The sequence below is a fragment of the Hyperolius riggenbachi genome, chromosome 1 (genome assembly GCF_040937935.1).
Source record: "Hyperolius riggenbachi isolate aHypRig1 chromosome 1, aHypRig1.pri, whole genome shotgun sequence".
Lineage (NCBI taxonomy): Eukaryota > Metazoa > Chordata > Amphibia > Anura > Hyperoliidae > Hyperolius > Hyperolius riggenbachi.
In genome coordinates this window covers 16,292,237-16,308,108 of record NC_090646.1, presented here as the reverse complement: position 1 = coordinate 16,308,108, position 15,872 = coordinate 16,292,237, and the positions used below count along the sequence as shown (strand labels likewise).

At 48.7% G+C, this 15,872-nt stretch overlaps 1 protein-coding gene across 1 annotated transcript; it reads right to left on the bottom strand.

The window, feature by feature from the left end:
• Positions 1 to 1,802: 1,802 nt before the first annotated feature.
• Positions 1,803 to 8,612, bottom strand: LOC137545037 (probable N-acetyltransferase camello). Its single transcript, XM_068266143.1, has 2 exons — positions 8,330 to 8,612; positions 1,803 to 2,675 (listed from the first exon to the last, which is right to left on the bottom strand). The coding sequence occupies exon 2, from the start codon at positions 2,646 to 2,648 to the stop codon at positions 1,989 to 1,991; it is 660 nt and encodes a 219-aa protein (XP_068122244.1). The 5' UTR covers positions 2,649 to 2,675; positions 8,330 to 8,612; the 3' UTR covers positions 1,803 to 1,988.
• Positions 8,613 to 15,872: the final 7,260 nt, after the last annotated feature.

Genomic DNA, 15,872 nt, shown 5'->3' with positions numbered 1-15,872 from the left:
TCGATCCTCCCCTAGTGTCCTCTGAAATTCCTCCAGTCGGGGCCAGTTGGTGCATGCGCAGTTCGGATGCATGTACACCCCCCTGCAGGTGCAGTACTCTCCTGGCAATGGGAGGGTGCTGGGACATGTGTGTGCGACCAAGCCACGTATGCTCAGTATGCCCCTACTGGAGGATTAAGGTAGCCTGGGAGGACGGTGAGGGAGCCAAAGATCTGAAGGTGGCTGGAGGAAGCCTCAGGTATGTATGAATTTCCCCCCACTCCCACCTAAGATTTCCTTTAAGGAATTAATTTGAAATGCACCAACAAGGTAGAACTGAAACAGGTGGAAACCGAATAAAAGTGGCCCCAATATGTTTAAATTAAGACAGGAAGGGAATTATTAGCAGGTGATTTCTGAATAAAATTATGTTCACCAATATCTGGTTACACAAGGCAGTGTTCTCCCCAGAGATTTTTTCCAGCCGGGTGGCATGCAAAAGTAGCCGGGTGGGGCCATATGAGAGAATGCAGAGTCGGTGCTTCTGTGCGCAACTCTGCTTACAGCATAGGAGGAGGTGAGCCGATGACAGCCAGGTGCTCACCAAAACTAGCCGGGTGCAGCATCCGGCTAAAAGAGCCTGGGGGGGGGGGGGGGGACACTGCAAGGACTAGGAGCCCTACATTTCACACAAAAGTATCTTAAAGAGACTCTGTAACCAAATTTTCAGCCTTATTTCTTCTATCCTATAAGTTTCTATACCTGTTCTAATGTGGTCTGTGTTAATGCAGCCTTTTCTAGTTGCACAGTGGCTGTGTTATCTCTGTTATATGATCTAATCTTCTCTCTTCTGTTGGGTCTGTCGGGCTGAGGCTGGAATGTGTGGAATGTGCTGCACTGCTTGTCATTGGCAGAAGCTATACACACCCTCTCCAAGCTCTGTATGAGTCAGAGACTGAGCTACTCTCAAGCCTATCACACTCTAGTTAGAAGCCATGTCTTTTGTTTGTAAACACTGCCTACAAATGGCAATTACAAGCCAGGATTGCAGCAGGGAGTGGCAGAAACAGCACAGAGGGGCCCAGGAGAACATAAGGAATAGAATGGTATGCTTTTTATTGTAAGAATTTTAGAGTACAGATTTTCTTTAAGGCCTTCCCAGCTGGAGGCAGTGAGGACTTAGATAGAAACATGGCAAAGACTATAAATCTACAGCTGATGTAAGGCGCATACACACATCCAATCTTGCTTGATCTTAATTGGCCAATTTTCCATTCCCATATAGTGTGAGAGCTTAAATATCCGAAGGGCCCAATCAAATTTACCTTTTCTCCTAAGTGATATTTTCACACCTTATCAATAAAAGAAAATAGTCAAAATAATTTTGACACTACTTTTTCACCTACTTGTTGGTACTTTTCAATTGCACAATGCTGAAAAGTTATTTTAAACAGAAGATAAAAAATGAAAAAGTGAATTGGTTTGGGCCCAATCTGTTCAAAGCATTCAAAATCAGTTGGACCTCATACTACATGGAAAAATGGTAAAATTTGCTTATCAAGATTGGATGTGTGTGCCAGGCCTTAGTGTGCAATTTTTTGTGAGACCTGGAACCCTCAGCTTGATCCCCTCCAAACCTTATACCTTATTCCAGAGCGTTGACTAGCTCACACAACTAGATAGAGCAACCAAAAGAAGTCCAGAGGTTCTGCCAAACTGAGACAATATTTGGAGGGAGTCATTGGACATCATTGCTTAATTCCCTAGCTTTTCAAATTCTTTGTTGGCATCTTCAAGATAAACAGACAAATTTAGAGGCACTCTTGGTAGTCTCATCATCTCATTTTAATACGGCCTTATAATACACTGGTAAAAGTGTCAGAACATTGTGAAAGCAGCTAATTACGCATTTTGAACATTTTCCATCTTCATATAAAAATAAGATCATTATAAGAGATACATAGATATTACTGAACAGGAAATCCTTTATCTGTCTCTATATCCACTGCTTAGTCATGAATTTTGAATTCGTAAGTCAGGACAGAAAACTTGGCAAATTTTCCAAAGAGGGTTGGAAGTATCTGAACGCTGGTCTTCCGAAACCCCATATTTTCATACAATCTTTGAGCAGCATATTGGACCATCGAGGTCTCCAGAGACACAGTTTTGTAGCCACGTTGACGAGCAAAGTCAATAACCTTTCTACACAAAGCTTTGGCGATGCCTTTTCCCCGCTGGTCCCTGGCCACCGACATACGCCTAAGCGTCATCACCTCGTTAGATAGCAGGGCTGACTGAGCTCCAACCATCCCAACAACCCGGTCATTGGACTCAGCCACCCAGAAGCAGGAGTTATCATTGGCCATGTAGGACTTCTCAATGTCCAGCAGGTCCTCCCTCTTACACTGCTCCACATATTCCTGGAACTCCTTGTTAAGTTGCCATCGGCCAGCCAGAAACAAAATGGCCAGGGTGACCAAAGACAGCAAGTAGGATTGGGAGACGAAGAGGACCCCGAGGAAGGAGATGAAGAAGAAAAACTGCACCTGAAATAACTTCAGCAAGTGGGTGCCAGTGGCTGGAAGATGCTCCATCATCCCTTCACCGAACATCCTCCGCACAGCATCGTAGTCTCTGTTCTTGTATTCCCGGATGGTGAAGTCAGCCATTGTCCCGAGCTCTGTAAACGGCCTGTCCTGCAAAGAGGTAACACACCCTATAAGATGGGGCATTACAGCAGATTCTGCACCAGAACTATGGGGAGCCTAAAAGTCCTCATAGACATGATACTTTGGATAACTGAAATGGACAACCAGTAGCAGAGGTGTAGTTAGGGTTTTCAGCAACCAGGTACAAAAAACGTTTTTTTGAGTTGTGACCCACATGCAAAAAAAATGGGTGTGGCCACATATCAAAATGTGGGTGTGGTCATGATGGGCAGAGCCAAATGTACAAATGCTGTTTAGATAGCCAAATGTGCCCCCTTTCCCCCGTTCAGATAGCTAGATGTGCCCCCCCCCCCCATTCCTTTTACATAGCCAGATGTTACAGCAGAAGACTCACTGGCTCCAACATTACATGGATTATGTCATTTCTCCTCTGTAGCACCCAGTGTCCTTTCCTTGGTAACAGTGGAGTCTTTTGTCTCATGACGTCGCTGTTACCAAGGAGAGGACAAATGGAGCTGGTGAGTTTTCTTCTGATATTAATGTTTCTGCACTCCTTTGCAGAGGGAGAGAAGCGGGGCGTGGCCAGCGTGCCATACTTCGGGAAGGCACTGAAGCAACCTGCCTCTCATGCATAGCATCCTCGAAGTGCTGCACCTGAGGATATATGTCCTCCCTTGCCCCCCAATAGCTACGCCTCTGAATAGGAGCAGCCAAAAACCAAATCACTAGACAGTGGCATAATCACTGAAGCACAGTTGGCCACCAGGAAGGACACAACGCCGCACAGAGGATACTTTGTTTTAGAATAGTTTTCCATCCCCTATGAGTCCCACAGGACCCAGTGGAACAGCGAGGACTGGAGGACCTGTCAGAATGTTCTGCATGGGCTAGTGTAGAGTGGAAACATGGATGTGACGTGTCCAGCTGCCAACCTGCTGTTGCGCATTTTCCTCCTTGTCTGTCATGGAAGGTGGAGACCCCAATATTCCGAGGAGATTGGGAGAAACTGTATGACACTGAGTGGGGGGTTTCTGCCTGAGGCTCAGGAGTGTAATCTGCTTGGCGCTAAGAAAGACACGTGGAGATTCTTCCTGACACCAAAGTGGACAATGGTGGAGCAGCCTAACACCAATGGGGATACCGAGGACACTAAAGACTCATACACACATATGAGGAATGTTGCCAGAGAGGGATTGGGATTTGGTCCACGGCCGAAGGTCCCGCTGTACTCTCACTAGGTTCTTGGCAAAGGCAGTCATTATTGGCCATGTCAGCTGAGTTTCATCGTAGTGTGTGTACACGCATTGTGCAAAACAAGAGGAACAGAGTCAGGCACCTTCCATGCAAGTAGCTGCTGCCGTTACCAATTCCATCCAGAGCAACCAATCACAGCCATGTGCTTATGCTAACATCGTGCTTGGAGACAGTGAGGGAGGAGGTGGGTGCACCGGGCACTAGGTGGATGAATCCTTCGCATCTATGCACACACCTAGTCATGTTGACAGGCCAGATAAGGATGTGAACTGCCAATGTGACCGAGCGTCTGCATAGACACAAAATGATCGTTGTTCGTCCACCTAGTGCCCGGTGCACTAACCTCCTCTCCCATTGTCTATCCAAAACACAGACTGATGCAATCGATAATACAATCGAATTGGAGAATCGATCATCCAAAGAGTCATATCTTTAATGGCCACCTTAGTAGTTACCTGTCTCGGCACCACCAAGATCATCCTAACTCTGTTGCACAGTTCATCAGTCTCACCTCTATGCCCCTCTAGTGGTGTCTCTCATTACTTGCACCACTGGAGGAGTCAGAGAGGAGAGGGAGGGACTGTTCAGAGAGGAGGAGTGGGAGGGACTGTGCAGCAGGTTGTAGAGGGATCCTGGCAGTGCCAGGCCAGGTAACTATTACAGAATGCTCTGCTTACCCAGCAGCTCTGCATATGCACAGGAGAAGATGGGTGAGGGGTCACTTAGCACCGGGGGAATACAAGTGACATTGGGGAGGGGGCTTCCTAATAACGGATAAACACCTGACGATCTATACTTTGAGGGGGGCTTCTTAATACTTGGTGAATATCTCATTATTATTTAGTAGTAGCTGATTGCCCAGCGTTGCCCGGGTATGTATTTGGCTGGTTTTGGCTACACCCACTTTTTCTAACCCTAACACACAATTACTCAATGACCAAGTTTGTGCGCTTTGTGGTCTTTGCATCAGTAATTTGCATTGAAATGAAACAAATCTGATTGGCTGTTTGTGGCTCCACCCCCTTTTCTGAATTTTAACGCCAGTCACCCAATGACCAACTGTACCAGATCTGAGGCTTGTGCCATTAACAGTGCAAGAATGGCAGCAATTAAATATTCCCCTTGAAAAGCAATAGGTGAATTTTGATTGGCTTTTTTAGGCTCCACCCACTTCTCTGAATATTAATCCATTCATCCAGTCACCAACTGTGCAAAGTTCGAGAACCCTACCATTAACAGTGTAAGAATGGCTGCTGTTTACTTTTTCCCAGAAAAATTTGTATTTGCCTCCGCCCACTTTTTAGTTATGGGAATAAAAAGTATCCTATACTTAATTCCAGGTAATGTACTATGTGTTTGCCAAATTTCATTCAAATCCGTTCAGCCATTTTTGTGTGATCAAGTAACAAACATCCAAACATCCGAACTTTCCCATTTATAATTAGGATTAGTAGGATTTACATAGCACTGACATGTTCTGAAGCACTTTACAGAGTACATAGTCATGTCACTGACTGTCCTCAGAGGCGCTCACACTCTAATCTCTACCATCAGGGATATAGCGGGTGCAGAGGTTGTGACCGCATTGAGGCCTTTGGGCCTGAGAGGCCCTCCCTCAACGGCAGTATTAGCTCTCTATTGGTCCTGTGTTTATAATAATCACTTCTATAGATACTTTGCATAGTGGTTATTATAAAACTGCTCCCCATCCCCTTCTTGCACCTCTGACACTGTAGTTGCCATTGGTAGGTTTTGGAGCGCTGTATCAATTGTTATGTATAGAGTGGTTGGGGGGCCCCAATGTAAACTTGCATCGGGGCCCACAGCTCCTTAGCTATGCCACTGTCTACCATAGTCATAGTGTAATGTCACTGACTGTCCTCAGAGGAGCTCACAATATAATCCTACCAAAATCATAGTCTAATGTCCTACCATAATATTATTATGCAATTATATAGCACTGACATCTTCTGCAGCACTTTACAGAGTACATAGTCATGACACTGACTGTCCTCAGAGAAGCTCACAATCTAATCCTACCAAAGTCATAGTCTAATGTCCTACCATAATATTATTATGCAATTATATAGCACTGACATCTTTTGCAGCACTTTACAGAGTACATAGTTATGTCACTGACTGTCCTCAGAGAAGCTCACAATCTAATCCTACCAAAGTCATAGTCTAATGTCCTACCATAATATTATTATGCAATTATATAGCACTGACATCTTCTGCAGCACATTACAGAGTACATAGTCATGGCACTGATTGTCCTCAGAGGAGCTCACAATCTAATTCCTACCATAGCCATAGTGTAATGTCCTACCATATTATTATTATTATTATTATGTATTTATATAGCACTGACATCTTCTGCAGCACTTTACAGAGTACATAGTCATGTCACTGACTGTCCTCGGAGGAGCTCACAATCTAATCCTATTATAGTCATAGTCTAATGTCCTACCATATTATTATTATGTATTTATAAAGCACTGACATCTTCTGCAGCACTTTACAGAGTACATAGTCATGTCACTGACTGTCCTCAGAGGGGATTACAATCTAATCCATCCATAGTCATACTGTATGTCCATCATAGTCTAGGGCCAATTAAGGGGGAAGCTGATTTACTTATCTGTATGTTTTTGGAATGTAGGAGGAAGCTGGAGTGCCTGGAGGAAACCCACACAGACATGAGGACAACATACAAACTCTGTGCAGATAGTGGGATATCTATCTATACTGGGCGGGGTCTACCTAATACTGGGAGCACATCTGGCTATACTGGGTGAGGGTCTTCCTAATACTGGGGGCACATCTGGCTATACTGGGCTGGGGTCTTCCTAATACTGGGGGCACATCTGGCTATACTGGCTGAGGGTCTTCCTAATACTGGGGGCACATCTGGCTATACTGGGTGAGGGTCTTCCTAATACTGGTAGCACATCTGGCTATACTGGGTGGGGGTCTTCCTAATACTGGGGGCACATCTGGCTATACTGGGTGGGGGTCTTCCTAATACTGGGGGCACATCTGGCTATACTAGGCGGGGGTCTTCCTAATACTGGAGGCACATCTGGATATACTGGGTGGGGGTCTTCCTAATACTGGGAGCACATCTGGCTATACTGGGCGGGGGTCTTCCTAATACTGGGGGCACATCTGGCTATACTGGGTGAGGGTCTTCCTAATACTGGGGGCACATCTGGCTATACTGGGCGGGGGTCTTCCTAATACTGGGGGCACATCTGGCTATACTGGGCGAGGGTCTTCCTAATACTGGGGGCACATCTGGCTATACTGGGTGAGGGTCTTCCTAATACTGGGGGCACATCTGGCTATACTGGGTGAGGGTCTTCCTAATACTGGGGGCACATCTGGCTATACTGGGTGAGGGTCTTCCTAATACTGGGGGCACATCTGGCTATACTGGGTGAGGGTCTTCCTAATACTGGGGGCACATCTGGCTATACTGGCCGGGGGTCTTCCTAATACTGGGGGCACATCTGGCTATACTGGGTGAGGGTCTTCCTAATACTGGGGGCACATCTGGCTATACTGGGCGGGGGTCTTCCTAATACTGGGGGCACATCTGGCTATACTGGGTGAGGGTCTTCCTAATACTGGGGGCACATCTGGCTATACTGGGTGAGGGTCTTCCTAATACTGGGGGCACATCTGGCTATACTGGGTGAGGGTCTTCCTAATACTGGGGGCACATCTGGCTATACTGGGTGAGGGTCTTCCTAATACTGGGGGCACATCTGGCTATACTGGGCGGGGGTCTTCCTAATACTGGGGGCACATCTGGCTATACTGGGCGGGGGTCTTCCTAATACTGGGGGCACATCTGGCTATACTGGGCGGGGGTCTTCCTAATACTGGGGGCACATCTGGCTATACTGGGCGGGGGTCTTCCTAATACTGGGGGCACATCTGGCTATACTGGGCGGGGGTCTTCCTAATACTGGGGGCACATCTGGCTATACTGGGCGGGGGTCTTCCTAATACTGGGGGCACATCTGGCTATACTGGGCGGGGGTCTTCCTAATACTGGGGGCACATCTGGCTATACTGGGTGAGGGTCTTCCTAATACTGGGGGCACATCTGGCTATACTGGGCGGGGGTCTTCCTAATACTGGGGGCACATCTGGCTATACTGGGCGGGGGTCTTCCTAATACTGGGGGCACATCTGGCTATACTGGGTGAGGGTCTTCCTAATACAGGGGGCACATCTGGCTATACTGGGTGAGGGTCTTCCTAATACTGGGGGCACATCTGGCTATACTGGGTGAGGGTCTTCCTAATACTGGGGGCACATCTGGCTATACTGGGTGGGGGTCTTCCTAATACTGGGGGCACAATAGTTACCTATACTGGGACAGGCACAATTTGGGGGGTGCACTGTGTAATCTCTACCTCTGTTGTTGGCTGTCCCGGTCCCTCTGCTGGGTCACTGTGGGATGTTCTTCCCCTGCTGATAGTGAGCTTTGCCTCTTGCAGTGCTTGCCTCCAGCTCGCTCTTCCTGATCCTCGGGTCTATCATGTCACTCTGCCGGGGGAGGGAGACACAGACATCGCCGTCAGCTTCATCTGCACCACAATCTCCTGTGTATAATATATCCTGGCTAATACAATATTCCTGTGATATCCAAGAGGCTCCACCTCCTTGGCTGCTGTGACCGCAGTCAGTGGTGCACAAGTCATACTGTAATGTGGTTGGGAGGGAATGATCGCTTCCTGAGCCTCGCAGCTTCCTGTGTGTGTTGTGAGGCCTGGGCTCTGCAGCAGCATGACATCAGCACTTGTATAACAATCCTATAGTGTGCCCAGACCTGCCTGCAGGGGGGGAACTCAGACCTTATTAGCTCCAAATCTGTGCAGCTTGGGGGAACTGACTGACAGCGAATTCAACTCCAGGAGTCAAATTTCAGCTGTTGGGAAACATTCCCTTTTCTTATCTAAAGGAGGAAGTTTTGAATCAGGATGATACCATTTATTGGCTAACTTAAAGTAATACTGTAGGAGGGGGTCGGGGGGAAATGTGTTGAACTTACCCGTGGCTTCTAATGGTCCCCGCAGACATCCTGTGCCCGCGCAGCCACTCACCGATGCTCCGGCCCCGCCTCCGGTTCACTTCTGGAATTTCAGACTTTAAAGTCTAAAAACCACTGCGCCTGCACGGCTGTGTCCTCACTCCCCCTGATGTCACCAGGAGTGTATAGCACAAGCCCAGTACGCTCCTGGTGACATCAGGGGAAGCGAGGACACAGCCGTGCAGGCGCAGTGGTTTTTAGACTTTAAAGTCTGAAATTCCAGAAGTGAACCGGAGGCGGGGCTGGAGCATCGGTGAGTGGCTGCGCGGGCACAGGATGTCTGCGGGGGGCGGAGCATCGGTGAGTGGCTGCGCAGGCACAGGATGTCTGCAGGGGGGCGGAGCATCGGTGAGTGGCTGCGCGGGCACAGGATGTCTGCGGGGGGCGGAGCATCGGTGAGTGGCTGCGCAGGCACAGGATGTCTGCGGGGGGCGGAGCATCGGTGAGTGGCTGCGCAGGCACAGGATGTCTGCAGGGGGAGGAGCATCGGTGAGTGGCTGCGCAGGCACAGGATGTCTGCGGGGGGCGGAGCATCGGTGAGTGGCTGCGCAGGCACAGGATGTCTGCGGGGGGAGGAGCATCGGTGAGTGGCTGCGCAGGCACAGGATGTCTGCGGGGGGCGGAGCATCGGTGAGTGGCTGCGCAGGCACAGGATGTCTGCGGGGGGCGGAGCATCGGTGAGTGGCTGCGCGGGCGCAGGATGTCTGCGGGGGACCATTAGAAGCCCCGGGCAAGTTCAGCTCATTCCCCCCTGACCCCCTACAGTATTCCTTTAAAGGGAATACATAATTATATAAAAAAAAAAAGATACTCACCTCGGGAGGAGGAAGCCTCTGGATCCTAAAGAGGCTTCCTCCATCCTCCTTAGCCAGCCCAGATCCAGTACTAGCATCCAGAGGTATAGCTAGAGATCATGGGGCCCCATAGCAAAACTATAATGGGGCCCTCAGATGTAGGCGGTCTTATGCAATGCCACCTGGGCCCCATTATTATTATTATTTAGTATTTACTGTATATAGCGCTGACATCTTCCGCAGCGCTGTACAGAGTATATTGTCTTGTCTCTAACTGTCCCTCAGAGGAGCTCACAATCTAATCCCTACTATAGTCCTATGTCTATGTACGTATCGTGTAGTGTATGTATCGTAGTCTAGGGCCAATTTAGGGGGAAGCCAATTAACTTATCTGTATGTTTTTGGGTGTGGCAGAAAACCAGAGTGCCCGGAGGAAACCCACACAGACACGCAGAGAACATACAAACTCCTTGCAGATGTTGACCTGGCTGGGATTTGAACGAGGACAGGGGAGGACTGGCCCAGGGGGACGGGGGGCAATTGCCCCCCGGGCCGCCCGAATCTTAAGTAATTAGGGCCGCCACTGCTATACGCAGCGGCCGCAGACATACCACAGGTGACAGGTTCACAGTGGGGATCACAACCTCGCGCGATATTTCCCGGCAAGTTGAAGTATCCAATCAAAGAAGGGGCTGAGGCGGCCGGCCGTGGTGTGCCATTGTGCATGGCTGCGCCTGCGGTGGATGTGAGCAGCACAAGGACACAAATAGCTTAGGTCCTCTCCGCCCCCCACCTGGAGCCATTGCCGCCCGCAACATGCTGCTGTGCCTGCGGTGTCATCGGAGTGAGCTGTCTCACTCTTCAGCTTTCTGTGCTGGGGGGGCTGGGGGCCTAGAACTGTGGCTATGAGTGGCTGGCTGTCCTGGCTGGAGGAGTCGGACACAGTCCTCCCCTGTGCTGCTGTGCCTGAGGTGTCTTCGGAGTGAGCTGTCTCACTCTTCAGCTTTCTGTGCTGGTGGGGCTGGGGGCCTGAAGCTGCGGCTACGAGTGGCTGGCTGGCTGTCCTGGCTGGAGGAGTCGGACACTCTGGGGGCTGGGAGTCGGAGATGCCACCTATAGCTGCTTGCTGCTGTGGAGGAGGAGGAGGTGTAGGACTGAGGAGACAGGAGGATAGAGGAGGTCGGGTCCAGGTTGCCAGAGGAGAAGGTGGTTTTTATAAATTTTGTCTCTGTACTTCTTCTCCCTTCTTGTCACTGAGTTACTCACACTTTGCTGCCTGCCTGCTACTCCTGCCAAATTCATTTCTCTGCCCAGGCCAGTGCCCTCTGAGGTTTTTTTGTGTGATAATCATCCCCATTCTGACCCTGGCCTGAGGGGGAACGTTTTTTCTTCTTGTGGTGTGATTGGCGGCAGGGGGGGGGAGGCAGGCAGTTAGGCACTGTCAAACAGGTAGTTGGAGGGGGGGGGTGTCAGACAGGTAGTTTGTATGGTGGGTGGGCAGGAGTGGGGTTAGGCATCACCAGGTAGGTAGGTTTGTGTGTGTGTGTGGGGGGGGGGGGGGTTGTTTAAAGGAGTTATCAGGCATTTTTAATGAAATAAGTGCTACTTACCAGGGGCTTCCTCCAGCCCCACGCTCCCAGCATGTCCCTCGCCGCAGCTCTGCAGTCAGCCATTCGCTGCCGCTGCCTCCCAGTCCCCGGCGATGGCACCAGTCCGACTTGGATGTCGGTCTGTACTGCGCCTGTGCGAGCAGCACTGTCAATCACCGCCACGTGGACCGGAGTGTACTGCGCATGTGCAGTAGTTCTGCGTCTGCACAGTACGCTCTGGTCCATGTGGCGGTGATTGACAGCGCCGCTCGCACAGGCGCAGTCGGGCCTGACGTCATCGCCGGGGGCTGGGAGGCAGCGGCAGCGAACAGCTGACTGCAGAGCTGCGGCGAGGGACATGCTGGGAGCTTGGGGCTGGACAAGCCCTGGGTAAGTAGCACTTATTTAAAAAAAAAAAAAAGCCTGATAACTCCTTTAAGGTTAAGCATCAGACACAGACAGGTAGATTGTGCGGAGAAATGTGGTTAGGCATCAGGTTGTGTGTGTGTGTGTGTGTGTGTGTGTGTGTGTGTGTGTGTGTGTGTGTGTGTGTGTGTGTGTGTGTGTGTGCGCGTGCGCGTGCGCGTGCGCGTGCGTGTGCGTGTGCGTGTGCGTGTGCGTGTGTGTGTGTGTGTGTGTGTGTGTGTGTGTGTGTGTGTGTGTGTGTGTGTCTGGGGCTGTTAGTCATCACAATTTTAAGATTTGCACACAAGAAAGATATGGCTTTGGGCTGGGGATGCCGTGAAACGGGCCTCTAGTTTGTGTTGTCCCCCAGGCCAAAAGGTCCCAGTCCTCCCCTGAACGAGGACACCCAGCATTGCAAGGCAAAAGCGCTCACCACTATGCCATCAGGTTGCTATGGCTATTGCTAGGCCCTTGCTGGCACCCCTCAACAACCAATAGCATATAACGGTGGCCTGCCTGCGCAGGCGCACTGATGGGTTTTTGCTCGGTCTCTGGCGGAAATAGCTAATCCCGATTGGGTCCGTTCTACTGCTCAGGCACAGAATTGGGCGGAAACCTGCTACTGCACATGCACACAGCGCCTGCAAGCCCTTGTCACTGGACCTTCGGGGGCCCCACCACTGAAGCGGGGCTGAAGGGGAGGGCAAGGGAAGCAGCTTTAGGATTCAGAGGCTCCCTCATCCTGGGGTAAGTACCCCGGCCGGGGGCATTTTTCTCACTTTAGGGTAACTCTAAGAGAAAAGGAATAAGCTTTCAGCTGATGAGGCATCTTCAGACTCTGTCCCTGTAGGCTGACAAGATGTTAGAGCACACAACATCGGACATCAGAAGAAAGTGCAGGGACTTTCTGCAAATATCAATAAATGTCATACAGGTGCCTGAAAACAAAGCCGATGTGAACCTCTGCTGAAAATGCCCCTCCCCCTCTCCTCCCCCCCCCCCCCCCCCCCATCCTTCTTGGATGCTGCTCTATTCACAGGCCAGAAGCTGTAGCTGCCAGGGCTTGATCTGCCTGTGATACACCAAATAGCATTTTGTGGATCATTTTCATTATTTTTAAAAGCACCTCCAGATTGCAGTGATCACAGTTTTCAAAAAATTGCAAACGCTGCAATTTTGCCACAGTTTTACCAGGATTTTAATGTAAGTCAATGGAGGCATTTTAAAAGAAAACTAAAATGATACACAAAGAGCTATTTGATGTGTCTAGGCCCTTAGGTGGACTGGTATTATCTGAGTTTCTTCTTGCAAGGCTTTTAGCCAATTAGCAAAGGATGTTTGCTAATTTTATGACAAACTAGCTGATGACCCGTCGTTGCCCGGTTATATAGTTGGCTGGTGTTGGCTCCGCCCACTTTTCTAACCCTAACACACAAACACTAAGGCCTAGTGCACACCGGAGCGTTTCCGCTGCGGTTTGCGATCTGCTTGCGGGTGCGGATCCGCTAGGGTAATGTATTTCAGTGGGCTGGTGCACACCAGAGCGGGTGGCGTTTTGCAGAAACGCATACTCCCGGGCTGCTGCAGATTTTGGATTGCAAAGCCGTTTCTGCCTCAATGTTAAGTATAGGAAAACCGCAAACCGCTCTGAAAAACGGCACTTCAGAGCGGTTTGCCAGGCGTTTTTTGTTACAGTAGCTGTTCAGTAACAGCTTTACTGTAACAATACATGAAATCTACTACACCAAAAACGCTACACAAAACCGCAAAACGCTAGCTGAAACGCTGCAGAAAAATAAGAAAAAGCGTTTCAAAATCTGCTAGCATTTTGCGGATCTGCTAGCGGTTTTTGGTGTGCATTAGGCCTTAGGGCTGGTGCACACCGAGCGGCTTTTTGGGCGTTTTCAGATCCGCTTGCGGCTGCGGATCTGCTTGGTCAATGTATCTCAATGGGGTGGTGCACACCAGAGCGGCAGGCGTTTTGCAGAAACGGAAAATGCCTGGGTGAGGCATTTTTTGGATTTCGGATGCGTTTCTGCCTCAATGTTAAGTATAGGAAAAACGCAAACCGCTCTGAAAAACGCCTGTTCAGAGCGGTTTTGCAGGCGTTTTTGTTACAGAAGCTGTTCAGTAACAGCTTTACTGTAACAATATATGAAATCTACTATACTGAAAACCGCAGCAGCAATCCGCAAAACACTAGCAAAACGCCATAGAAAAATAAAAAAAAGCGTTTAAAAATCTGCTAGCATTTTGCGGATCTGCTAGCGGTTTTTGGTGTGCACCAGCCCTGAATGACCAAGTTTGTGAGCTTTGTGATCCTTGGCATCAATAATTTGTATTTTCCCATTGAAATGAAACAAATCTGATTGGCTGTTTGTGGCTCCTCCCCTTTTCTGAATTTGAACCCCAGTCACCCAATGGCCAACTGTCCCAGGTTTGAGGCTTGTGCCATTAACAGTTCAAGAATGGTAGCAATGAAATATGCTTCTTGAAAATCAATAGGCAAATTTTGATTGGCTTTTGTAGGCTCCACCCACCTTGGTGGTTAATTGCAAAGCCCCCTTACATGCTAGAAACACCAAAGTTGAAGGATATGTTAAGAAGAACAGTGGAAACAAGGGGAATTTTTTTTTCTGAAAAAAAACCTTACAGTTTTTGAAAAAATCGATTTTAAAGTTTCAAAGGAAAAAAGTATATATCTAAATACAGTAAATGGCAGTTAATGTAGCAAACCTGACGATAGTGTAATTTTACATATAGCAAAAGAAAGAGCAATCAATTTCCTGACAGGGTTTCCAGGGGGTCCATACACACCTCCAGAGCCGCAGCACTTTGACCACAGATCGCTATACAGCTGCAATATGGCTGTATAAAAATCCCTGGCAACTTTTCCTGTTTTTTAAACTTTTTCTTTTATATTTAGAGAGTGGATAATTAAAAAAAATAACATGGTCCCCCTCCCGATCCATTTTAACCCCCTGTCCCCCATGCAGGCTGGGATAGCTAGAATGTAGAGCCCCGGCCAAGTGGGGCTTCACACCCTGAGCTATACCAGCCCACAAGGTATGGGGAGCTCCCCCCCCCCCCCCTCACCCCCCAAGCCAATATCCTTGGACAAGGTCCCACACCAATACCCTCTATCTTGCGGCCTTGACTGAAGATACTGCCGTGGTCGGATTTACTCGAATCCGTGATCGGGGGTATCCGAGGACACCACTATTCAGGGGCTATGGCTAAAAATATTAGAGGCTGAGAATCAGCTAGTTAGCCAGACAATCTGCATTGTTTAAAAGGAAATAAGTATGGCAGCCTCCATATACCTCTCACTACAGGTGCTCTTTAAAAAAAAAAAAATTCAGAGACGAGCAGAGTCAGCAGCGGGTAGTGTAAGAAGACAGGTACTGCTTTGCACCAGGACCCACTAGGCACCTGCCTACCACTACCATGCCTTTTGGTTAATCTGGCCCCCTGAGCCATACTATGCCAGGGGGAAAAAAACACATATATAAGTAGATAAATACTTGATCTACTTGCATAACATATGTATTGTACTGTCCACATTTTGATTTCAGTGAATGTTCTATAGTAAATGAAGAGAATTCTGTTCCTGGTGGGGCCATGTCTTTTGCCCACAGTTAAGGCTAAATCCTGATGTCATTTCTGCCCTTTACTTTTTTTCTTGTCTCCTCCAATCGCTGAGTCGCCTCAGCCTTGCTTGTAAACACAAGTGAGCAGGGGATCGTGTTTCAGATCAGCAACTGGCAGGGAAATAAAGGGAAGAGGAGGAATAGATTATAGATAAAAAGAACCCTCAGCATGCAATTCTTTGGCACCGACTACTAAAGGGTCAGTGCTCCTTAAGTATGTGATAACTCCAAATTATAACAGCAGAAAAAGTTTTGAAAGTTTTGAATGCAGGATTAGCATCTTTATCACTTAATACACTCAGACCAGTTGCTGTTGAAATTTGATTTTTATGGTGACGATACTGCTTTAAAGTTAGGATTAGGCATGCTTGAGGGTTAACATTCACCTGTCTGTATCATCAGAACCAGGGTTAGGCATCGGCAAGGGT

Excerpts from the sequence above, each read along its gene's own strand:
- LOC137545037 (XM_068266143.1), bottom strand. The coding sequence starts at position 2,648 with ATGGCTGACTTCACCATCCGGGAATACAAGAACAGAGACTACGATGCT.